Here is a 26,862-nt window from a genome sequence, read left to right on the forward strand (position 1 = left end):
GATTATGACCACAATTAGAACCAGAACTTCCATTGCTAAGCAAAGGGGTTAAGTGAGCCACACCGCTTTTACAACCCTTTTGCCAAGATTGTTAAGCGAAGCACTGCAGTTAAGTCAGGGGTCTTCAAACTTGGCCCTTTTATGACTTGGGGACTTCAACTCCCAGACTTCCTCAGCCAGCGTGCCTGTCTGAGGAATTCTGGGAGTTGAAGTCCACAAGTCATAAAAGGGCCAGGTTTGAAGACCCCTGAGTTAAGTGAACCATGTGGTCGTTAAATCCACCTTCCTCCATTGACTTTGCTTGTTGGAAGCCAGCTGGGAAGCGCTTGAATTTTGAACCCATGGCAGTTGTAATTGCAAGGACTGGGTCTAAGTCACTTTTTTCAGTGGCATTGTAACTTCAGTTGCTAAATGAATGGTTGTAAGTCGAGGACTACCTGTATTTCTTGAGGCTGCAGCCAAACAACCATTCTTCAAACTGGTTTCTTCCCAAATCCCAATCTTCAAAGCAATCTTCATTGCTTTGCAATTATGTACGTAATGTAAAAGGTTTGTTTGGCTGCCCGTCTTAAGACACAACTCTGGCTGGCTCAACAGCAACAACAGCAAAACTCCAAACTATAAAAACAAGCAAAGAAGTCTAATATAAAATAGAAAATATAAAATCATAAAATAAAGCACAACCCAAATCCAGTGCCTCAGTGATCCCCTTAGGATGGATCAACAACCACCCAAACATCCTCACCCTATCTTAGTCAGTGCCTGTGTGGGTATTCCATAAGTTAAGGTCAACCCTACTTCTGTGGTCCTGCAATCTGGAAGGACAAGCAAAGAGAGGTGGTCCTGCAAATTACGTGGTCCCATTCCATGTAGGCCTTTAAAGGTGATACCTAGCACCTTGAATTGCACCTGGAAGGAAATTGGAAGCAAGTGCAGCTTATGCAGCAGAGTTATAATGTGAGTGAACTTAAAAGCACCCAGCTCTGTGCCACTGTGTTCTGAATCAGTTGTAATCTGAGTACAGGTAGTCCTCAACTTACGACCACAATTGAGCCCAAAATTTCTGTGGCTAAATGAGACAGTTAAGTGATTTTTTCCCCATTATACGACTTTTCTTGCCACAGTTGTTAAGCGAATTGCTACAGTGGTTAAGTCACTAACATGGTGGTTCAGTGAATCTGGGTTCCCCTTTGATTTTGCTTGTCAGAAGGTCGTGAAAGGTGATCACATGACCCCGGGACACTGCAAATGTCATAAATATTAGTCAGTTGCCAAGCGTCCCAATTTTGATCTTGTAGGGATGGGGATACTGCAACGGTCATAAGTATGACGGAACGGTCATAAGTGCCTTTTTTCAGTGCCCTTGTAACTTTGAACAGTCACTAAACGAACTATTGTAAGCCGAGGACTACCGTAATCTTCAAGAATAGCCCTGTGTGAAGCACCTTGCAATAATCCAAACTGAACGAATTTTTAGATTAACCCATTTGGTAAGCACTAATCAGAAATCTGTTCTCTCCAGTAGAGTTAGGGGTGACTTAGGAAGATATTCTGGACATGCTCACAAGACAAGTCCCATCAGGATAGGGCAGGGGTCGGCAACCTCGGCTCTTTTATGACTCATGGACTTCAACTCCCAGAATTCAGCTGGCTCAGGAATTCTGGGAGTTGAAGTCCACGAGTCATAAAAGAGCCGAGGTTGCCGACCCCTGGGATAGGGGCAATCATCAAACACACCTGCATTTTTTGTGAGCAAGAGGGCAAAACAGTGGGACCAAGGAAAGGGTCTTGCGTGCAATAGTGCCCTCCAGGCAAAAAGTTGCTAGCCCCTGTTCTTATACAGACTGCCAGTGGGCATGGCTAAAACTAGTCGCGAATGATCAGAACAAAAACTCAGCAAAAGGACCCACATAGTCTTTTACCTCTGCAGAACCAGCTACTAGTGACTGCCAGGATAGGTTCAGATTACTGCTGCTGATTGGTTTTAGAGGGATTTTTATCTTATGTTTGAGTAACATCAGTTCTTCACGCCAGCACGGCTTAGCCATTAAAGAGCCCTGACTGGCCTCTCAGATCAGCGTAAAGCTGAGCCACACGAATCCCGGAGTTGATCTAAAAAAAAAAAAAAAGTTAAGCAGGGTCAGACCTGGTTAATGCTGGGATGGGAGACCAACAGGAAATCCCACTGCTGTCGCTTAGATTGGGAAGCCATAAAAATATCCGGGAAGAAGGCCGTGGTTAATTACTGTGCTACTTTCACCAAGAAAATATGAATCCAGAGAGAGACAAGTAGGCAAACCTTTGTAAAACTGTATCAAATGAATTTAGTATTTTCCATTTGATTTGCTGGGATAATTTGCTGGTGACAACTTGCAAATGTCTAGTGTGATTCAGTATAAGGCAGTATTTAAACTAGGGGAGATCATGTTACTTAGTGACTTTTCAGAATTATGATGGGCCCTGAAAAAGGGATTTATGACCTGAATTTGAAGTTCCATTCCCATCCCCCAGTTACTTAACTAAATTTTAGACGCTCGGTTACCAACCCACATTTACAACAATCTCCCAGTCATATGACTGCAATTTACAACTCTTTTTCCAGAAACCAGCATTTACTTCTGGTTTCTAGAAATAAAGCACACTATTTGAATTTGAATTTTATTGAATTTATATACCGCCCTTTCCCGAAGGACTCAGGGCGGTTTACAGGGTACTTAAAACATCGATACAAAAATTAAAAACAATTAAAAAGATTAAATTAAATCCCTGAAAAAATATAAAAACCCCGATTAAAACTCTCAGCCTGGCCCGGAAAGCTCGAAGAGCCAGGTCTTCAGGTCCCGGCGGAATGAATGAAGGTCAGGGGCAGGCAGCTGGTTCCAGAGGGCAGGCGCACCCACAGAGAAGGCCCTCCCCCTGGGTGTTATCCGCCGGCAATCTTTTACCGGCGGCACCCTGAGAAGCCCCTCCCTGTGGGAGCGCACAGGACGAAGGGAACTTGATGCTATAGTGGATAATGGCTTCACTTAACAACCATAGTGCTTGCTTAATGACCACTGTGTTTGCTTTATGATCACTGTGTCCACTTGATAGCCACAGCCAAAAAAGATCATAAAATCAGGCATGATGACCCACTTTACAACCCGCGTGACTTTGGATCAAAATTGCAGATTTAATTATGGTTGTAAGTCAACGTCGACCTATAAATTCCTATATATTGCAATTTGTCCAGGTCAGTCGAAAAACGAACACTTGCATGAAATGTTAAGCCTGTTTAATTTAAACCTTGGATTGTGGGGTTGTTTTCGTTTTATCCTTGATGTACCAACCCAACCCATCTGGTCAGTTGTATGAATCAGTGCTTTTCTGATCATTGCAGAAAATCCATCAGTTTGGTAAGTGAGGATGTAGTATGAGCATCACTTCTGAAAACCCTTCTGGACTGCATACAGTTCTTGGGTTCATGACTTGGGACCTGAAAAAATCCTGTTTGTGAGCTCATCCAGTTGTAGTTTATTCAGCAAACCTCACTAAGCAAACTATGGTTTAACAAACGATGGAAGCCCAGTCATTGCCATGCAGCAATTTAAGCTTAAACAACCTTAGCATACTGTTTAAATGAATTTGCTAGAACTTTACCTGGTCTATTCCCCACTCTGCAAATACAGCCTACTTCACAGTAATCCTGGATAATTAAAACTCTTTTCCCCCAGCTTTCATTTTGTACAGCTACCTACCCATTGAAATGGGTACTCATTTGCAAAAAGAACTGCAATTCCCTCTGCATATTCTTCAGAATAGGAAGGAAAACCCTCTTAAGACTTCAACAGATGTGGATGTGAATTAATCCACAGAGATGATCAGATCACTTTCCTTATCTGATTGTGCACATAGTTGGGGAAGAAAATCTTTGTCCATTCCAGGAAAAGTAGTCCTGACACAATCTCCACAGGGAGTCCCTGGCAGATGTTTTGAAAAATAACCTCCAGATTGGGAAACTGTTCTAATGAATTTTCACAACATTGTTGGGATTAGGGGAGAGACCCGCATCGAGGGTTGCAAGTGGTGAACAGAGGAGGTTGTCCTGGACTTACAACAGTTCATTTAGTGACCATTCAAAGTTACCACAGAACTGGAAAAAAGTGGCTTATGACCATTTTTCACACTTACAACCTTTGTAGCATCCCTGTGATCAAAAGTCAGTTGCTGACTCATACTTATGACCGTTGCTGTGTCCCAGGGTCATGTGGTCACCTTTTCCAACCTTCTGACAAGCAAAAAAAAATCAATAGGGAAGCCAGTTTCATTTAACAACCATGTTACTAATTTATCAGCAGCAGTGATTCACTTAACAACTGTGGCAAGGAAGGTCATAAAATGGGGCAAAACTCATTTAACAAATGTCTCAGTTAACAACAGACATTTTGGGCTCAGTTGTGGTCATAAGTCAAGGACTACCTGAAAATATTTCATGGAAAAGTGATGCAAGGTGGGGGGAACAACTGAACTACCAGTGTGTTCACACAACCTGCTTATCCAGGTCAGACAAAAGATTTAGATGAAATGCTTTACTTTAGCACTGTCTTGGAAACTTTTAACATATATGGACTTCAATTCCCAGAATTCACCAGCCAGGAGGATTTTGAGCTTGATCAGTATTAACTCAGTGAGGACTTAATACTGATCCTGTACAAGTAGCTTATCCTGTACAAGTATTCCTCAATTTACAACCACAATGGAGCCCAAAATTTTATGTTGCTAAGTGAAACATTTGTTAAATCAGGAGTCTTCAAACTTGGCCCTTTTATGACTTGTGGACTTCAGCTCCCAGAATTCCTCAGCCAGGCACGCTGGCTGAGGAATTCTGGGAGCTGAAGTCCACAAGTCATAAAAGGGCCAAGTTTGAAGACCCCTGTGTTAAATGAATTTTGCCCCATTTTATGACTTTCCTTGCCACCGTTGTTAAGTGAACCACTGCTGTTATTAGGTTAGTAACACAGTTGTTAAGTGAATCTGGGATCCCCATTTTGCTTGTCAGGAGGTCACAAAAGGCGATCACATGACCGCGGGACACTGCAACCATCATATAAATACGAGTCAGTTGCCAAGCGTCCAAATTTTGATCACATAACCATGGGGATGCCGCAACAGTCGTGTGAAAAACGGTCGTCACTTTTTTTTCTTCAGTGCCCTAACTTTCAACAGCCACCAAATGAATTGTTGTTAAAGTCGAGGATTACCTTGTAAATAGATCGTAGGGCATGTTGATTAAAGCAGCATGGCCTTTTGTAGTTAACAGAAGGAAATTTTATGTGGGAGCGCCAGCCCTATGGAATCATCTCCCCCCTGAGCTTCGGATGGCCCAAAACCTCCAATCCTTTCGCCGCGGCCTCAAAACACTCCTGTTCCACCAGGCTGACCTGGACTGACAGGCATTTTAATTAATTTATATTTAGAAATTTTAATTTATTTTTTAATTCTTTAATTTTAATTTATTGCACAGATGATTTCAATTTCATTTTTATCTTGATTTCTGTACTTATTATATGTTTTGTTGTTAGCCGCCCTGAGTCCTTTGGGAGATAGGGCGGGATATAAATCCCATCAATCAATCAATCAATCAATCAATCAATCAATAAATAAATGTTGTCAATGCACAGATTTAGACTGTTGTTCAGCCGGGGGATTCCCTGTAATGCAAACAAACCCCAGGCCTTGGCAAGCAATAAACCCAAGGAGTTAATGCTGCTGGGTTCCAAGAGGGGCCTGTTCTGCAAAGGCAGCCCTTGGGTCCGAAGGGGCAGGCAAGGCGGTTGAATGGAGGAACTGCTAAACACGTGTATTTGGCCTTTGTGGGGAGAAGGAGGGGTGGTGGTGGAAGAAGGTGAGCTGAAGTTGGATGGGGATACCTTGCCTGTTTTCAGAGGGGAGGGGAGGGGAGCGATCGCAAGTCCCGGCTGGCCCTGTGTGCAAATAGCAGCGGCCCGACCTCTACGACGGTTCTCCTCCTCCTCCTCCTCCTCCTCCTCCCTTTTCGCCACCTCCCTCCTCAAGGTCACCTTCACCGGACTGACAAGCCCCGCGCAACCAATCCGGACCGAGTGGGCGGGCTTAAGCGCGCGGGATTCCTTGAGGCAGGGGTAGGCAACCTCGGCTCTTTTTACGACTCGTGGACTTCAACTCCCAGAATTCCTGAGTCAGCTACGCTGACTCAGGAATTCTGGGAGTTGAAGTCCACGAGTCGTAAAAAGAGCCGAGGTTGCCTACCCCTGCCTTGCCTTGTGGGAAGGCGTCCTTTTCTACTTGGCCGGGCGGAGAGAGGAGGGAGGAAGTAGGAAGGATCCCCAGCCCGACCCGTTTCGTCCTCGAGAGATGTAACTCTCCCGTCCCCGACGCGTGTCCTAAGAAACCCCGGCCCCGGAGAAGTGGAAGCGCGCGGGGTGGGGTGGGGGTAGGGGAATCCCGATGCCCTTGGGCGCGCGCCTGGGCTGGAGCAGGGAGGGGGCGGAACAGAAATGCCGCCTTTTTTCCTCCTCCTCCTCCTTCCCCCCCCCACCCCGCCGTCTCCGCGCACGTGTTCGCTTCTCTCTCGGCGAAGGTTCCACCCTTGGCAACAGTGGCTCCGCCCCGGCTTTCCCCGGAGAGAGATTTAAAGCGATAGGCGCTCTTTTTCTCTCTCTCTCTCTCTCTCTCCTCCTCCTTCATTTGCTTCCCGCATTATGCGGGTGTCTCAAGTCACAGCAAGAGTCAGCAGACGATGTGTTCTGGCTTGTTTACGGGCATGGGTGGTGCCCTGAAGCCGTCGGGGCAAGGTGAGGCTTTCTGGAGCTCACCAAGATGCCTCTCGAAAGCCCGTGGCTTGCCGTTAACAGGCGGTCCTCGACTTGCAACGGTTCGTTTAGTGACCGTCCTAATGGCACCGGAAAAAAGGGGACTTATGACCCTTGTTCGCACTTACCCCGTTGCAGCATTCCCTGTGGTCATGTGATCGAAATTTGGACGCTTGGCAAATAATAATAGAAGAAGAAGAAGAAGAAGAAGAAGAAGAAGAAGAAGAAGAAGAAGAAGAAGAAGAAGAAGTTGGAAGGGACCTTGGAGGTCATCTAGTCCAACCCCCTGCTCAGGCAGGAAACCCTATACCATTTCAGACAAACGGCTGTCCAGTCTCTTCTTAAAAACTTCCAGTGTTGGAGCATTCACCACTTCTGGAGGCAGATAGTTCCACTGGTTAATTGTTCTGTCAGGAAATTTCTCCTTAGTTCTAGGTTGCTTCTCTCCTTGACTAGTTTCCATCCGTTGCTTCTTGTCCTGCTTTCAGGTGCTTTGGAGAATAGCTTGACTCCCTCTTCTTTGTGGCAGCCCCTTAGATATTGGAACACTGCTATCATGTCACCCCTCACCCTTCTCTTCGTTAAACTCATATTTATGAGGGTTGTCACGTCTCGGATCGTGTGATCCCCTTTTTTCAGCCTTCGGACAAGCAAAGGCAATGGGAAAGCCAGATTCGCTTTACAGCCCTGTTATTAACTGTGGCAAGAAAGGTCGTAAAATTGGGCAACGCTCACTTAACAAATGTCTCACTTAGCAACAGACATTTTGGGCTCAATTGTGGTCGTAAGTCGTGGACTACCTGTATTATGAAGCAGGTGATAAATAATCACCTTGATAAAGAGTGTTGTGATAAAATGAAAGATGGCGTAAATGTATTTATGCATGCCACCTTCAGTTAGGGGAGGCATTTTTTTAAAAAAAATTAAATGGGGGGGGAAAGGGGTGAGTTGCCATGTTGCCAGAGTCAGGCCACTTCTATAGTTTATATTTCCAAGAATGTCCAAATACAACAAAGTGAACAAGATACAATACTCTTCCCCTCTCCTCACATGCTGCTTGAAAAATACGGTAAATCAGATTCATGGCTTAAAGGACTTGGATAGTTTTTCTGCTATGTGCATGAACGTTTCCAAACCTCACTTTTGTTTTCTGAATTAGCCTGCTTTAATTGTTAAATTAGATGGTTGGGGGGTGGGGAGGCCCTACTGCAGAACTGGAATCACTGCATGTTATTTAATAAACTAAGGAAAATGCATTGATTGAGATCAGGGAAGCCCCAATTAGAGGAAGAAATACAGGAAGTTTTCACTTAACTACCAGGTGCTATGTTTCAAGTTATGACTGACCTCCACAGAGTAACTTACGTTTGGGTGGCCCCTCCATTGCATAATCGTATTTCAGATTCCTGGTAACCAGCTTGCATTTATACCATTTGCAGTGTCCCACAGTCACAGTATTGTGGGGGGGGGAGGTTTGTGGGGTGTTTTTGCCAGTTTCCAACATTTACTTCCAGTTTTGGCAAAAAAAAAAAGCCCATTGAGTAAAATGGCTTTGCTTAACAACCTTGGCATTCGGGAGAAGGGCGGTATATAAATAAAATTATGATTATGATTGCTGCAGAAGAGGTCATAAAATTGGGCATGATCATTTGGTGATCTGCTTAATGACCCCTGAAACTTGGAACTGTACTTTTGGGCTCAATTACGGTCCTGAGTTGAGGACTACAATATCTGTATGGCAAATCTCTCAAGAGTTTTCACATCTGAGGTGACTCCCCCAATCCTAAATCCGTTTAAGTCTGAGTTTTTAATTCAGAATCCAACTCTAGAACTCTTCTTTGGGGACTATGCATTGTTCCAGTTCAAGATCGATTCCAGACTTCAAGGTGTGGTCTTGCAACAAGTCATTTTTTTCCTGGGTTACGTAGGGGGCATTTTAAGCTTCAATAAAGCTCATATCCTATTTAAAATGTGACTTTTCAGAACTGTCCCTCTGTTGCCTCACTACATCTTCCTGAGTTTCATTTACCCTAGAAGTTCTTTGAAAAGAATGGTAGCTTGGTGATCTTGCAGTTCCTCCCCTGGAACTGCTCAGAATCTTTTTTTATGTTTTATTTTACATACAACCTGACAAATGCAAATGCATATGATCTGAAGCAAAAATTCAAACAATGACAGAAGATGCAGGCAGTCTATTTTCATTTTCCGAGTGTGGAAATTACTTTGTTCTTCTTTCGTAGTGTTAGAAAACAGGAGGAAAAGAAGACAGTTGTGGATTGAGGGAATGGAAAAGGTTGTCTGGACGTATTCTGGTTGCCTTTTATGCCAAGGTCCCATCTTCTGAAGAAATGACAATAATTGTGGCTTGTTTTGCTGCAGGCTTCCCTGACCAGATACAGTGTTGGGGCTACCAAAAGCTCCATTAGCTGGGAATTCTGGGAGGTGGGGTTGGTGCATACACAGAGGGGACTGGGATAGAGAAGGCAGGAGTAGGATGCCCAAAAGATAGGACATTTAGGACATGTGGTAAGTATGGCATGCTAGGAATAAAATGCAAACCTCCTCTGAAATTGCCAAACCCCAGTTTTGTCTGTTGCAACAGTGGGTGACATTTTGGAATTTGCAGCTTCGTTGTTTTTTTTTCAGGGTAGTAACCAGAGATTGAATATGGGATCATCTGCATACAAGTATGTTTTCCAGTCATGGGCATGTATGGGTAGTCCTCAACTTACAACAATTTGTTTAATGACCACTCAAAGTTACAGTGGCACTGACAAAAGTGACTTATGACCATTTTTCACAATTAACAACCATTGCAGCATCCCCACGGTCACGTGATCAAGATTTGAATGCTTGGCAATTGACTTATATTTATGACGATTGCAGTGTCCCAGGGTCATATGATCACATTTGCGACCTTCTGACAAGCAAAGTCAATGGGGGGGAGCCAGATTCACTTAACGATTGTGTTGCTAGCTTAACAACTGCAGTGATTTGCTTAATAATTGTGTCAAGAAAGGTCATAAAATGGGGCAAAACTCACTTAACAAATGTCTCGCTTAGCAACAGAAATTTTGGGCTCAATTGGATCATAAGTTGAGGTCTATCTGTAATTCCTTATGGAACCAACTCCATATTGCTTCTGTCTTTCCTGTGATGAACTGACACTGAAAACTCCTTGGGACAGAAACAGCATAATCATGACACTATGTTGAGGTTGGGCTTCCCACAACTTTTGAAGCACAAGTACCCTCCCTCCCAGTTTACAGCAACTGGATCACCCCAGGATTTCCTTCCCAAATACTTGGCAGGAAAACTAAACACAATTTAACGTATTGCAAATTTCATGTTCTTTTTTAAAATAATTTGAAGGTCATAAAAGGTAAAGGTAAAGGTTCCCCCGCACATGCGTGCTAGTCATTTACAACTCTAGGGGCCGGTGCTCATCTCCATTTCAAAGCCGAAGACCCAGCGCTTGTCCGAGGACGTCTCCGTGGTCATGTGGCCGGCATGACTAGACGCCAAAGGCGCACGGAACGCTGTTACCTTCCCACCGTAGTGGTCCCTATTTTTCTACTTGCATTTTTACGTGCTTTCGAACTGCTAGGTTGGCAGAAGCTGGGACGAGTAACAGGCGCTCACTCTGTTACGCGGCACTCGGGATTCGACCTGCCAAACTGCCGACCTTCTGATCGACAAGCTCAGCGTCCTAACCCACTGAGCCACCGCGTCCCTTCTTGAAGGTCATGGTCCATAGTAAAAGAACAAACAGTCAAGAAATACGTTATGGACTAGCTCTTAATAGATTAGCCATGACGTTTTGGAAAATGTGTCTTTACATCTGAAGAACAGGACTGTCCAAACTGTTTCCTGTGATATTCTATGGAAGTAAAAGTTGAAGAAGCCAAATAGAAAAAAGTATTGAGGCTTTTGAACTTTGGTGTTTGAGAAGACTCCTAAGAATACTATGGACAGCCAAGAAAACAAAAACCAAATGGATCATTGAACAAAATTAACTCAAGAGTTCTCACTCAAGGCACAAATGACCAGCCTCAAATTATCCTTCTTCAGACACATTATGCCAATGTTTCTCAATTGTGGCAACTTTAAGATGTGTGCACTTCAACTCTAGTGAAGAGAAGGCGAAGGGGTGACACAATAACAGTTTTCCAAAGCCACAAAGAAGAGGGAGTCAATCTGTCCTCCAAAGCACCAGAAGGCAGAACAAGAAGCAATGGATGGAAACTTGTCAAGGAAAGATGTAACTTCTAGAAATAAAGAGAAATGTCCTTAACAGCTAGAACAGTCAGTGGAACAGATTGCCTTCAGAAGAGGTGGATGTACCATCACTGGAGGTTTTTAAGAAGAGCTTGGACAGCTATTTGTCTGGAATGGTATAGGATCTTCTCCTAGAGCAGGGGGTTGGACTAGAAGACCTCCAAGGTACCTTCCAACTCTGTTATTCTGTCTTAAAGTTGTCAAGGTTGAGAAACACTGCATTATGCCAAGAGACCGCTCTGAAGAGACAACTCTGATGCTGGAAAAGGTGGAAGGAAAAAGAATAAAACGACAACCAACAGCAAAGTGGATGGATTCAATTATAGAAGTGATGGGTGCTTCATTAGAAGGCCTGAAAGGACCAGGTTCTGAGGAAGGTCTAGGGAAGTCAGTCAGAGTCAACTTGATGGCACATAATCAGTAGCAGTCATGAGCTAAGCATTAATTCTGCCCATTGCATTCGTTCTGATTCTTTATATCACCTTAGAAGGCTTAAAAATTGCACCCACCCACTCAGCAGAAAAGAAAGAGGTATCCTTCCTTGCAGATTTTTTAAAATAATAATTCCTTGTAGGCAACTGCTGTTATTCTTCCAGCTCTCCGCCATTTGTGTTATTTGGGGGTGGCAAAAAACATCTGCGAGATGCAGAAGGAGCTCTGAGCATTTGTTTGTGTCTTAACTTGTTCAGAATAAGATTGGCCTCGAAGGGAAATAGCCAAAAAAATAGCCTTTGCCAGGAGTTTTTGGCTACGGTAATGGAGACTGTTGAGACATGTTGGGGATGTTCAGCTTCTTATTTTAGAGTGGCAGGAAGCCTTGTTGGTTTTCAGCGGTTAGGATTAGAAGGGATTTTGAAGTGTGCCGGAAGGAGACGCAAAACTGTGAGTTGTCGAACCCTGTTTGGAAATGGGGAAAAAAAACCACCAATCACTCCATCATCTCTTGAAGTCTGCGCAGAATATATTACAAGGCGCTAACAAGCTGATGTCAGCATAATAGGATCCTGGTGAACTACATCTCTGGGGTGTTTCCTTTGCCCTTGCATCACAGATGAGCAGATGCCTCCTTCATATTAAGGACTCAGTTTGGTGGGGTAAAAGTGCACACTTGTTTACAGCAGCCCGTACGAACGCAATGTAGTTGGCGGTATGTGGCAACCTGCGTATGGAAACCTTTCCTGGTGTTTCCAAAGTGGAGCACCATCCAAGGAGATGTCTCGGATCGCCTCTCCCAATCCTTGCAGGATTTGAACCCTTGCAAATGAATAAAAAGGAAGGTCTTTGGCCCATCTGCAAAAAGGTAGGGGGTGGAAAAGTGGGATCAGGGGAGGACGCGGGTTGTTTTTTGAGGATATATGGGTCTTCGGATATCCAGCAGTTGGTAGTTTTTGCTGTGTATTCAAAGAGAAAGAGCCACAAATTGTAGGATTGTATAGAGAATCAGAGAATCACAGGGCTGGAAGGGACCTTGGAGATCTTCTAGTCCAACCACCTGCCCAAGGCAGGAATCCTTATACTATCTTGGTCAAATGGTTGTCCAGTCTTTTTTCTTGAAAACCTCCAGTGAAGGTGCACCCGCAACTCCAGGAGGCAAGCTGTCCGATTGACTAATTGTTCTCACTGTCAGGAAATTTGTGCTCTAGATCACCTCCACAACTGGATGGCTAAGAGAGAGAGGAAAGCTTGAATATTCTAAAATTTAGCACTCTGGGCCTTCACATTCAATCAAAAGCTATGTGGTTGGTGGTTCCACTTAGGTGCCCCTAAAAGGCAGGCAGTCCTCGACGTACGACCATAATCAATCCCCAAATGTATATTGCTAAGCAAGACATTTGTTAAGTGAATTTTGTCCCATTTTGCAACCTTTCTTCTCATCGTTGTTAAGTGAATCACTGCAGTTGTTAAGTTTGTAGCACGGTTGTTAAGTGAATGTGGTTCACCCATTGATGTTGCTTGTCAGAAGGTTGCAAAAAGTGATCACACGACTCCGGAACACTGCAGCCATCATAAATATGAGTCACTTGCCAAGTGTCTGAATTTTGATTACGTGATCATACGGATGCTATAACCATCGTAAATATGAAAAACTGTCATAAGTCACTTTTTTCCAGTGCCGTTGTAACTTTGAACAGTCATTAAACAAACTGTTGTAAGTTGAGAACTACCTGTCATTTGAGGTTCCTCATATTAAAGCCTGAGGTTGGTAATAGCTGCATGGGGTTAGATGAGGAATGACTATTTTTAATGTTTCTATACTGGCTTTCAACCTCCCTTGATCCCAAATAGTTCACGATAGTAAACAGAATGAACTTATAACTACTGTGAAGAATTTTGGAAGAATTTTTCTTTCTTTTCTATTTTTCCACAACTTTTTTCCTTTTTTCTTGCACTTTCTGCTTTGTCTTTGCTTGCTTTCTCTTTTTTCCTCCATTACTTTATATTAATGTGCATCTTGCTCCCTTCTTCACTATCTCTGTCAGTTTTAAATCGGTTCTAGTGTTACTATTGTTTTAATGTCTCATATTGATTTTTATTGAGTGTAAGCTGTCGTCTCTAGGTAAGGTGGACAGCTTATAAGTTTAATAAAAAAATAGTTTAATAGTAGTATTAGTTGCTCTCTTCTTTTTGTAAAGCTTCAATACAAATCCTATACAAGATGTTAGACAAAATCTGGTTATAGTTGTTGTTAGCTGCGAAGTCGTGTCTGACCCATCACGACCCCATGTACAATATTCCTCTAGGCCAGGGGTAGGCAACCTCGGCTCTTTTATGACTCATGGACTTCAACTCCCAGAATTCCTGAGTCAGCATAGCATAGATGACTCAGGAATTCTGGGAGTTGAAGTCCATGAGTCATAAAAGAGCCGAGGTTGCCTACCCCTGCTCTAGGCCTTCCTGTCCTCTACCATCTTCTGGAGTCCATTTTGGCTCACGCCTGCTGCTTCAGTGACTCCATCCAGCCACCTCATTCTCTGTCGTCCCTTTCTTCTATTGCCCTCAACCTTTCCCAGCATGAGGCTCTTCTCCAGTGAGTCCTTCCTTCTCATTAGGTGGCCAAAGTATTTGAGTTTCCTGGTTATAATACATTAGTGTTTCTCAACCTTAGCCATTTTAAGATGTGCGGACTTCAACTTCCAGAATTCCCCAGCCAGTATCAACTGAAAACAGGCAGCTCATTGGAAACAAAGCTGGAAAGTTTAACAAAAGTTTTATTTGCAGCTCAGACCAGCCAAGCCTGACATACGTCTTACAAGACTGCAACCTCTTAGAAATTCTGGTTGCCATGCCATTTGCCTTTTAGCATGGTTTTAATTCCATACTGGGAATTCAGTTCTATACGTGGTAAAGTTGCCAAGTTTGAGGAATACTGACTTAACGGCGATCTGGATTTGGCCCAGAGCTTTTAAGTATTTGTAGAAACTGAACACAAAAAGGTCTGAATCTTCTTGCGAAAAAAATTGCGCACTTCAGCTGCTGCCTGAAAAGGCCAGACTTGGGATTTTCACTAGTCATATTTTCCACTCTGTTGATATTCAGAGCATAGCATATTTAAATTATCCTGACTTGCAAGCAGGGGCTATGAAGCAACATTTAACTGCAATTGTTCAGGGTGTTAATCCTCCTAACGTGGCTCATAATTACCTCACAATCTTAAACCCTCAATACATAATATAAGAATTCATAATAGCATCAATACATTAGTTATCTGAAGCCTTCTGAAAAGCTATTAGTAGCACAGGTAGTCCTCAACTTGCAACCATTTGTTTAGCACCTGCTCCAGTAGTAACCAAACAGTAACCAAAAACAGTGACTTATAAGTAACAAGTCCTCAGTCTTATTACCATTACAGCATCCCCATGGTCATGTGATCAAAACTCAGGTGCTTGGCAACTGTCATGGGTTTACGACAGTAGCAGCATCCCTGGCTCATGTAAAATCAGACGCAATTCTCTCAACAACTGCCTCGCTTAGCAATAGAAATTCTGCTCCCAGTTGCGGTCATAAATCGAGGATTACCCGTTAGATGGCTTTCTGGAGACAGAGCAAACAGGGAAAACACCTTTTGATATAAGTATGACCTCCCCCTCCCCCACACACACATATGTTTGAATGATTTAATATTAACTGTGTAACATGCTTCCCCCCCCCCCCCAAGGCAACATTAATTTACCGTGCTGCACGTAGGATGGCAGTTCTGGAAAACAGCCAAGAAGAGAGATCCATGCCTGGATGGCTTTTTTCCTTCAACCCACCCCACATCTCCCCACGTTGTGGCTGTCAATCAACTGGGGTAACCAGTGATACTGGTTTTTCTGCTTTGAATGACTGAGGATTGAGCTGAGCTGAGAAGACAGGAAATGTTAAATGCACAGCTTCTATTAAAATACAGGGAATATACCCAGTAATTATTTAAACAGCCTCAGGATGCTGATTAAGTCGCATTGGTAGATTCTCTGGCAAAATATCTTCAGCGATTGACACTTAAAATATTCCAATCCATTTTTCCTCCTTCCTTGGGTTTGTTGGTTAAGGCAGGGTGCCAAACTCTGCTGGTGAAACTATTTAGGTTAAATGCTTAGGGTGGGGTGGGAACTGACTAGCAAACCCCAATTCTAAAATTCCCTTCATTAACCCTTTCAGCAGAGATTGATGGCAGGAGCATTTGTCCCCAGTAAAATTAATAGTTAAGAAGAAATGTTTCATCTTCAGTAAAATGTCCAATTAAAGCAAAGCTTTGCTCAAAGACAGTTAAGAGTATAAGCTGTTAAAATAGTAATTGTACCACACCCAAAATCTTTCTGTATAATGGATGCATGCATCTTTCAAGGGAAGTATTACTGAACACAAATGACAGTCTGGAATCTGTCTGGTTTGATTAATGTTATGTTCACATATTTTAATAAGTAATAAGTGTATTTTTAGAAAGCGGGAATCTTCACATAAATAGAGCAGTGGATTCTTTCCCCCCCTTCAAATGAAGCATCTTTCTTAGCATGTGATCAGATCCATGATTGTATTTAGTCAGTGCTCAATAAACATGGAACAACATTTTCAGTTATAGTAATTATATTTTAAGAGCCCAAGAACCACGTTTTGCTGTTTTTACATCTTGCCACTCCCTTGGAAAAAGAGGGCATTTAAATTTTTATTCCAAAAAAAATAATAATATTTATTTCTATCTGCTACTTTCAGTGCCTCTTAAAAGTTGGAAACCTCTATGCTTAAAGCTAGACCAAATCTTGGCAACTTTTTCAAGGCTTGTGGACTTCAAGTACCAGAATTTCTCAGCCAACGTGAAGCTGTAAAGGAAGACTAAAATTCATGGTCTCTTACTTTCTAGTCCAGATCTTCCCTGCTTTACCAAACTGGCTCTCCAAATATTAGCAGAAGATTGTTATGTCATATGGATTTTAAAAGGGGGGGGGAAGAACAGGAAGATTCCAAAAAACTCAATTTTGACGTGACTCCAACTTACTTATGTGATCACTGGAATTCTTTACAAAGCTCTCCATTGTTCAGCTTCAAAACCCACAGGAAATCTTAGAGAAAGGTCTAACGTTGGGAAAGGTAGAAGCAAAGAGAAGAGGTGACCAACAATAAGCTGGATGGACTTGGTTACAGAGGAGATGGGTGAACCATTTCTTGACCTGAGTCTTCAAATCCAAAATACAGTACCTTGTCTTGCCACCTGGATACATAGCCCTTGCACATTTTCCCCTGCAACCATTAAAGATAAAAAGGAGAGACACTGACTATATTTGTTCTCCTCCATGGCCTATACAGTGAGTCCTCCACTTACGACCGCAACTAAGCCCAAAATTTATGTGGCTAAGCAAGACAGTTGTTAAGTGAGTTTTGCCCCACTTTACGACCTTTCTTGCCACAGTTGTTAAAAGTGATTGTTAATAACACAGTTGTTAAGTGAATCCGGCTTCCCCATTGACTATGCTTGACCACATGATCCCCGAGACACTGCAACCATCATAAATATGAGTCAATTGCCAAGCATCTGCATTTTGATCACATGGCCATGGGGATGCTGCAACAGTCGTTAAGTGTGAAATATGGTCATAACTGTTGTGATTCAGGGTCAGCCTGTGGGTTCGGCAGTTGGGTCGGACGACTCGGAGGAGGGGGGGTGTTCAAGAGCTTGCTGATGATGGCCTTGAGGCTCTGCAGAGCCCTCAGCCAGGCCCCTCCCATCTGGTCACGACGGAGACCAAGCTGTGTGAGCCTGACAGCGTGGATGAAGATGACCCACAGCTGGCCCTGTTCAAGGATGCCCGACGCAGGAGGCAGTCAATCAGGAGTAAACAGAGGAAGGCAATGGGGCACCTCGGAAGGAGGCAGAGAGAAGCCACGCCTTGAACTGTATAAAAGGGGAATGCGTGGGAGGGCTGGTTTGCTGAAGGCAACCGCTTCAAAAGCTCCTGTTTCATGGTTCGTGTTTGCTCTCTTTGCTCTGTGTTTTTATGTTAATAAATTTGGCAGGCTTAATTCCAGCCTCTTGCCTTCTCGTAAAAGGGGTTGTCCCTGCCTTTTCTGCAGGGCCGGTAGCAGGCTGGTACAGAACAATAACTCACTTTTTTTCAGTGCCGTTGTAACTTTGAACAGTCACTAAAAAAACAGTTGTAAGTCGAGGACTACCTGTATGGTATTCCTTCTTAGTCTGATCCATCTTACATTTTATGCCTGGCTTCCAAGGTTTTCACCCCCAAAAAAAACAGAAGGCTGGAAGGAATGAGAGGAAAATGAACGAAACTAATTTTGCCTTCCCACAGAGTGGGCAGTGGCTCATCTCATTTCCATTCTTTTAGCAAGCGGTTAGTTCCAACCATTCCAAGAAGACTCCACACACATTTGCACTACTCAGGTGACCCTGAACACACAGATAAGGCTCCAGGTAGCTTTAGTGACTCCAAAAGAATGCAAATGGCCAGCTGTCTGCAAGGGGTATAAATCTTTCCATTTCCCCACCATCCAGCCAGAGCTGAAGAAGCTTCTTGGATGAGAAGTGAAACGTCTTCAAAGAAAAACAAGGAAGTCCAGTTGCCTCCTGAAAAAGCACCTTTGGGACAACCATGGCCCAGATGACTGAGAATCTCCATATACAAAAGAGAAACTACAGGAAATCCTCAACTTATGACTGGTTGCTTTAGTGACTGGTTGTTTGAAGTGACAACAGACCCTGAAAAAAAAGACTTGCAGCCTGTTTCTGAAGTTCTGGTGCCTGGGCCACCCCCACTGGGGTCACATGGCTGTATTTCAGGTGTGCTCAGCCACCAGCCTGCATTTACAGCTGTTTCCCACGGTCACAAGACTGCAACTCATGATGTTTTTGCCCCAAACCAAGTTTACTTCCGGATTTTGGCAAAAATACCCCATGGCAAACAGTGGGTTCACCTAACAACCACGGTGTTCATTTAACAACTGCAGCATTTGCTTAATGACCATTGCAAAAAAAAAAGTCGTAAAATCAGATCAGACATGTGGTTTACCTGCTTTACAGATGTCATAACTTAGGAGCATAGTGGGCAGGCTCCATTACAGTTGTAAATCAAGGGCTACCTGTACAGTAAACCATGAGAGAAGCTCCCTGTATTAGTGGCTTAATCCACTTGTCAAACAGTACTTTCCAAAAACTTATTAGTCCACAGATGTCTTAAATATTTCTCAGCTGGAGGCACCTTAATTCTCCAATCTTAAAGGAAACAATGATAGAGGAACTAGACTACTTAGCAAACAAAGCACACAAAGCAACTGCTGAACTGATGCTTCTTTTTTGCAAACAACAAAACTGGAAACCTTTGGCTAGATTTCCATTCTTTGCTTTGCACCAAAACAGGTACCGGCAGAGTATTTTGGCTAGGGCCAATCTAGGAGCTCACGCGTGCAGACATTGACTCGTTTCCCCATTCTTCTGGATAGCAAAGAAACAAAAAAAACCTGTATTTCAATTCGACCTAAATATTTGCAAGAGGAGCTGTTGTGGCAGCTTCCAAGCCAGCTACAAATAAAACCCAAGAAACAGGCTGAGACCTAACAGAATGAAGCTTACAGACTGGAGGGCACCAACTTTGCTAAGATTTTAAACAAGGAAGTGGGAAGAATGAGGAAAGCCACAGTCAATTAGGATGTCATGTTAACATTCCCCAGTGTTTATCTGTTCTAAATGGAGGAACAGAAAAGGCATTGCAGCTAGTCCCAAACTTACAACCATCCATTTAGCATTTATAGTAGCGCTGAAAAGAAGGACTTATAACAGGTCCTTGCACTTATAGATACAGCACCCCCACGGTCATGTGATCAAAATTCTGGCACTTGTGTGGCATGTATTTAATAAGCTATTCTCCAGAGCACCTGAAGGGAGGACAAGATGCAATGGATGGAAACTAACCAAAGAGAGAAGCAACCTAGAACTAAGGAGAAATTTCCTGACAGAACAATTAATCAGTGGAACAACCTGCCTCCAGAAGTTGTGAATGCTCCAACACTGGAAGTTTTTAGGAAGAGACTGGACAGCCATTTGTCTGAAATGATATAGGGTTTCCTGCCTGAGTAGGGGGTTGGACTAGAAGACCTCCAAGATCCCTTCCAACTTTTATCATGATGATGATGATGATGATGATGATGCAGTATCCCAGGGTCATGTGACCTTCCCAGCCAGCTTCCAACAAGGAAAATCAATGGGGAAGCTGGATTCACTTAACAATTGTGATTCACTTAACCAGGCAACAAAAGTTGTAAAATAGGGTGCGACTTACTTAACGACTGCTTTGCTTAGCAAGGGAAATTCTAGTCCCGATTGTGGTCATAAGTCGAGGACTACCTGTGTTAAGCAAAAAAAAAAAAAAAAAAAGGTTGGAGGCCTAATTCCCAAAAAGGCAGGAAAACCTTCTGCCTCAACTGCAGGGCATCAGGTCCAGGATGGAAACACTCTTGCTTAACAACAGAAACTTTGGACTCAGTTGTGTCCGTAAGCTGAGGACTAACCGTACTTTTCTGCACACAGAAAGCTACTCTAACATCTGGGCTCCAGCCATCTCTCATATGAATCCAGTAGAGAAAATATAGGCAACTTGAAGGAATTCAGGGATATGACAGGACCACACATCTCAACCAGCTAAACCTGTAACTTGTCCAGGAATCATCTTGCAATTTTAGGAAGCAGCCTTTAAGTCAGGTCTTTCATCTCTCTGGCCGAGGGTCATCTGATCAGCCTTCTTCACCTGGACGCCTCCTAGCCACACTGGAGGATAAGTGTTGTCCAAACATACTTAGAGGGACAGACTGAAGAAGGTCAAGTCTCCCCAATGTCCTTTACACTCAGGGGTCTTCAAACCTGACAACTTTAAAACCTGTGGACTTCAATTCCCAGAATTCCTCAGCCAGCCGTGGCTGGCTGAGGAATTCTGGGAGTTGAAGTCCACAAGTCTTAAAAGTTGCCAAGTTTGAAGACCCCTGCTTTTCATCTTCAGTAACCTCCCTGGGAAATATTAGTGGTTGATCTTGGGTATAATTCTACTCTCTGTGCTTTGAAGTACAGGTTGGAAATATAGATAGTCCTCAAGTTACAACTGTTCTTTTAGTGACCATTCGAAGTTACAAAGGCATTGAAAAAGTGACTTACAGTCATTTTCCACAGCTTAGGATCGTTGCACCATCCCCCCTAGTCAGGTGATCAACATTCAGAGGCTTGGCAACTGACTCATATTTATGACGGTTGCAGTGTCTCGGGGAATCGTGTGATCACCATTTGCGACCTTCTAACAAGCAAAGTCAACGGGGAAGCCAGATTCACTTAATTACTGTGTTACTACGTTAACAACTGCAGTGATTCACTCTTAACAACTGTGGCAAGAAAGGTCATAAAATGGGGCAAAACTCGCTTAACTGCATTGCTTAGCAACAGAAATTTGGGGGCCAAATGTGGTCGTAAGTCGAGGACTACCGGCATACTACAGCACAGTAAGAGCAGAAAATGTTCAGTAGTCTGTACATAGTTCAAATTATAATTTGGACCACGTACAACACACAAAGTGCTGCTCCTGGCACAGAATCTGGCAGGAATCTTCTGGAATGCACAACGTGTGGATCAAGAGCAGCATTGCCCTCCTCTTTGTCTTCCTCAGCGAGGATTAAAATGACACTCTTTCCTTTGCCACCCTGCTGGGTTGATCTTTTATCCTTCCTTCCTTGTGAGGAATTTGGTCTCCTTCCTAAAAAAAACGATTCCGTAGGGTAAATAAGGCCGAGAGGTGGCCTGTGGTTCAAAGCCATCTGTCATGGGGCTTATATAGACATTGAATTTGGAATTGCCCTAAAAAAAAACACACCAAAGATTACGATGTCATAGCCTGGAAATGTTGCAAGGAACCGTGAAGATCATCTAAAGCAGGGGTAGAGGACGATGATTTGTCTCCTTTTTATGACTTGTGGACTTCAGTGCTGGCTTCAGTGCTTCCATGCTAGCTCAGGAATTCTGGGAGTTGAAGTCCACAAGTTATAAAGGGGCCATGGTTTCTCACCTCTAATCTAGACCAGCCCTCCATCTGGGGCAAGAATCTGCTACTGCTGCACTCTTGACGGATGGCCACCTGGTCTCTGTTGAAAGACGACCTGCGATGGATTGAGGTTGAAACATTTTTGATTCTTCACAACCGAAAGAATAAAATTAGCAAGGAGGTCTGCTACATGCGCATACACCCAGAAGTTGCTTTGAGGCAGACAGGGTTGGGGGTTCTGGTTGTGCGCTTATTCGTACGTCTTGGCATGAAAGAGGCTAAAGCTACACCAGAGGTTTGCTTCAGCTTTAATTAAAGGGGGTGCTTCAAGCTGACCCGAATTAGGTGATTTATTTTCTCCTCTGCCTTCTTTGCTCAGCCTCTTCCTCCATTAACTGCCATGTTGCCTCTTCTCTCTGAAATATGTCTCCCCAGGCCAAAAAATAAAAATAAAAATAAAAAAAGAGCATTAGTCATTTAGGCCAGGAAAAAGGCTAAGAAGAAAAAAGAAGAAAGATCACTTAAAAAAACTGATTTCTCCTAAAGCGTTCGTCAGCAGAGCAAGAGAGAAAAGAAGCAAAGGATTTTAACTTTTGGCCTATTACAGGTAATCCTCAACTTATGACGACCATTGAGCCCAAAATTTCTGTTGTTAAGCGAGACATTTATTAACTGAGTTTTGCCCCCTTTCACAGTCTTTCTTGCCACAGTTGTTAAGTGAATCGCTGCAGTTAAGCTAGTAACAAGGCTGTTAAGTGAATGAATGAACCTTTATTGTCAAAGTACAACCATGTATACATAGAGATTGGCTGAGCCTCCCTTCGTGCCCCCACCCCCCAGCTTACAGTGACACAAACCCTCCATCTTATTACACCATGTGAACTAATTGCACAACACACCGGCCTCGCAAGTCAGTTATGCATAAAGTTTATAAAAATTATTTCCCGTTCAAAAGCCTAACAGCCCATGGATAAAAGCTGTTTTTCAGCCTGTTGGTGCGGCTGGCTATACTCCTATATCTCCTACCCGATGGTAGGAGAGTAAAGAGATACCGACCAGGGTGTGAGTCATCCCTGAGAATTTTCCTCACTCTTCCAAGGCAGCGAGCCCTGGTGATGTCATCCAGTGGTGTCAGGGGACAGCCCACAATGTCTTGTGCTATGCTCACCACCCTCAGTAATGCCTTCCTATCCGCAGCTGTCAGACCGGCATACCAAACCACAATACCATACGAGAGGACGCTCTCTATAGTAGACCGGTAAAAGAGGGTCATTAGCTGTTGTTCTACCCTGTTCTTCCGCAAGACCCTTAGAAAGTGAAGCCTCTGTTGGGCCTTTCTGGCCACCTGGGTTGTATTAACTTTCCAGGTCAGATCTTCGCAGAGGTAGACTCCCAGAAATTTAAAGGAGGAAATTCTCTCCACACAGTCCTCCCCCATGTAAAGTGGGGCAGGTTCCTCCTTTTTCCTCCGGAAGTCTAGCACCATCTCTTTTGTCTTGCCGATGTTCAGGTGCAAGTTGTTGTTACAACACTATATGGATAGTTTTTGTACCTCCGCCCTGTATGCTGTCTCATCCCCACCTTGTAATAAGACCCACCACGGTCGTATCATCTGCGAACTTTATCGCAGTAGATGGGTCGGATGATACACAGTCATATGTGTACAAAGAGTACAGGTAGGGGCTTCCCCATGGATTTTGCTTCTCAGAAAGTTGTAAAAGGTGATCACATGATCCTGAGACACTGCAACCATCATAAATATGAACCAGTTGCCAAGCCTCTGAATTTTGATCATGTGACCATGGGAATGCTGCAATGGTCGTAAGTGTGAAAAATGGTCATAAGTCACTTTTTCAGTGTCGTAATTTTGAACAGTCACTAAATGAATTATTGTGAGACAAGGACTATCTGTATTGTTTTCGAGTGCCTTCTAAGTAGTAATTTGAGTAGCAGAAAGATTTGCCTCCTCTTCCTCCTCCCATCTCCCTTCTTCTTTTTCTCCTCTTCCTCCTCCTCCTCTTCCTCCCCTTCCTTTCTCCCTTCCTCCCTCCCACTCAGATTTCACCCCAGTATGACCTCATTTTGACCTAGAGGCAAGAATCTCAAATCCAGAGCTGCTTTAGGAAAGGGCACAATTAGTCATTTTGCGTTCCCACGTAATTTCTGAGCACTACATGCTGAACTGGGAGGTAGCGTAGTATAGTGGGTATTATTCAAGTTGGGTCAGGTCAGTTAAATCCTATAAATGTTTGCAGTTATTTGCACCTGTGTAAGAAATTTGGTAGTGATCCTCGTTCATTGTATATTATAAATTTATTAGATAGATTTAAATGTGTTTCCCATACACTCCGAAGGCTTTGCTTGAAGAGGGCAGATAACTTAGACAACACATTATTGTAATCATTCTCATGACTAGAACAATTTCAAATAACCTGTTTTTATTATTAGGCTAGCAGAACAAAGAAAATGTTTTCTGAAATTGAATATGTTAATGTAACATATACAATAAAGGTTTTTTTTCCTCAAATGTTTTGGGGCAGCCATTCTGAGAGTGTGGTCTCAGAGGTCCCCAGAACTTTTCATGGGGTCCATGGTCAAATATTTTAAAATATCCCAAGTGTTAGTTTCTAATACCGTAAATATTGATAGATATTTATAGATATATAAATATTGATAGATGTAATCCGCATAAACCAGAGTTCTGTGGGGTGCTCAAAAACATGAAGGGTGCTAGGAGAAGGAGTGGTAGAGGGGTGGAGTCAAAAGAGAAATCAACCTAGAATCCCTACATAGCCACAAGCAGACTAAATCGAAGCTCTCGTGAATCCCATGGACCATTAGCTAACTCCAAGCAGATGCTAATTATTAATTGAGAAGATTCCTATGTATAGGCTATTTAGCAATAAATCGGTTTAATTGAACCATCACGTGTGGACCTGATCTTTCACACTTGACAAAGGGGTCCTGAGATCAAAATGTTTGAGAACCACTGCTTTAGAGCATCTTTTCCACGTGGTAGTCATGAGGGCATGGTCTAAAGCAGTGGCCCCCAATCTTTTGGGCAGCGGGGACCGGTTCCGTGGACAGAGGTTTTCCTGTGGACCAGTGGGAGCGTGGTTTTGTGTGCTGCCTGCATCCTGCAGATGGGGCTTCACTTGTTTGCGCTGCCTAGTTGCTGGCATACCGTGGCTCAGTGCCAGTCCACGGACCGGGGGTTGGGGACCCCTGGTCTAAAGCAAGGATGGGCAACTATGTCACTTTTATGGCCTGTGGACTTCAATTCCCAGGAATTCTGGGAGTTGAAGTCCACAGGTTGTAAAATTGACATAGTTCATTGCTATGGGCAATTTTCACTAGTGCTGTTCGAGCCTCCAGATAGCTATAAACCATCTTCTCCTCCTTTCCCATGACCAGAAGTGCAGCCTTCCACCACCGCTCTGATGAACGGGGACAGTTTGCACGAGAACGGCAAGGAGGAGACCAGGCAAAATGACCACGAAGATCCAAACCATACGGACGACCAAGAGGTCATCGTCATCCAGGATACTGGTTTCACGGTCAAAATCCACGCCCCGGCAGTAGAACCCTTTCCCCTACAAGTGAGTATTTCTGCAAAGCTGTTTGGTCCGACTTTCTCGGCAAGCCCCAAATCCTGATGAATCATCTGTCGGTCTGCCAGTTGACTTAGCAGTTATTGCCTCAGATTCGTCTTCCCCATCCTAGTGCCCTCCAGAGGTGTAGGAACTGCAGACGCTAAATTTCCTAACCAGATACATTGGCATTTCCTAGCCTGAAATCTCATTTGAGATGGGATTCTGAATTGATCCAGAACTAGCCTTTAAATTTGCTGCATGGCTACTTGCGGTTCCAGATGGAGTAATTGCAGAATAAATGAAGCTCTGTTTGTCTATGGAGATTCTCAAATCATCCAGGTTCCGGTTGTCCCAAAGGTGCTTTTTCTAAAAGGCAGCTGGATTTTCTTGGTGTTTTTTTTCTTTTGAAAACCTTTCGCTTCTCCTTCAAGAAGCTTCTTCAGTTCTATTTAGCTTTCTCCTAAAGTAGGCTTCTATTTAATTTTTTTCAGGTATTCTTCAAAGAAAATGTATGAAAACGTATTCCACCCATGGTATGGTGGACCATTAAATACACAAACCCCCTCTGGACCACTCAGTAATCCTGCCAAATCCTCAGTTCGCTTTCATCTTTTTCCTCTTTTAAGGACTAGAAACAATCTGAAAAGTTTGGGCTTCTGCAGATGTTGGCTTCTTTGACAGTTCTGTTTACACAATCTTCTGCAGTTTGGCCAAAGTTCAAATAAGTGAGCAAGAGAGTAAATAATTCCCCCCCCAGGTTAAATTCTTCTAGAGCGGTGTTGGAACTGATTGATTGCGTTTTATTAGAAAAAACAAGAAAGGCTGCATTTCATGGTATGACATGTTGAGGATTTTCTGTACAGTAGGCTTTACTGGAGAAGAGCCTAATGCTGGGAAAGGTTGAGGGCAAGAGAAGAAGGGGATGACAGAGAATGAGGTGGCTGGATGGAGTCACTGAAGCAGTAGGCGTGAGCCTAAATGGACTCCAGAAGATGGTAGAGGACAGGAAGGCCTGAAGGAACGTTGTCCATGGGGTCACGATGGGTCGGACACGACTTCGCAGCTAACAACAACAACATGTATCTTTTTTGAAACTCAAATACTTTGGCCACCTAATGAGAAGGAAGGACTCACTGGAGAAGAGCCTAATGCTGGGAAAGGTTGAGGGCAAGAGAAGAAAGGGACGACAGAGAACGAGGTGGCTGGATGGAGTCACTGAAGCAGTAGGCGTGAGCTTAAATGGACTCCAGAAGATGGTAGAGGACAGGAAGGCCTGAAGGAACATTGTCCATGGGGTCGCAATGAGTCAGACACGACTTCGGAACTAACAACAACAAGTCTTCAGAGGAAAGATCGAGGCATACACAAACATGCTGGCTGGGGAAGTTCACACATCCTAAAAGTTGAAAAACACTAGTGTAGACCATTCTGAAGAGAGCCAGTTTGGTGTAGTGGTTAAGGCACCAGGCCAGAAACCAGGAGACTGTGAGTTCCAGTCCTGCTTTAAGCATAAAGCCAACTGGGGAATCTTGAGCCAGTCACTCTTTCTCAGTCCTAGGAAGCAAGCAATGGAAACCCACTTCTGAAACTTTGCCAAGAAACCTGCAGGGACTAATCCAGTCGGTTGTCAGAAGTTAATGCTGTCTAAAAGGCGCG

General features: G+C 43.6%; 1 protein-coding gene and 1 long non-coding RNA gene across 2 annotated transcripts in view; one reads left to right on the plus strand and one right to left on the minus strand.

The window, feature by feature from the left end:
* The window catches only part of CLUH (clustered mitochondria homolog), a 91,638-nt gene that overhangs the window by 11,244 nt on the left and 53,532 nt on the right, over window positions 1-26,862 (plus strand). Inside the window, exon 2 of the mRNA XM_083379653.1 lies at window positions 25,028-25,212. Coding sequence (XP_083235779.1) covers window positions 25,028-25,212 — 185 coding nt within the window. The remainder of the gene's footprint in view (window positions 1-25,027; window positions 25,213-26,862) is intronic.
* On the minus strand, window positions 11,637-21,681 carry LOC310632260. The gene is made up of 4 exons (XR_014490817.1): window positions 21,638-21,681; window positions 16,585-16,661; window positions 15,280-15,451; window positions 11,637-12,005 (listed from the first exon to the last, which is right to left on the minus strand). It is a non-coding gene; the product is annotated as an uncharacterized lncRNA (long non-coding RNA).

Source organism: Vipera ursinii (genome assembly GCF_947247035.1).
Source record: "Vipera ursinii genome assembly, chromosome: 1".
In the NCBI taxonomy this organism is placed as follows: domain Eukaryota; kingdom Metazoa; phylum Chordata; class Lepidosauria; order Squamata; family Viperidae; genus Vipera; species Vipera ursinii.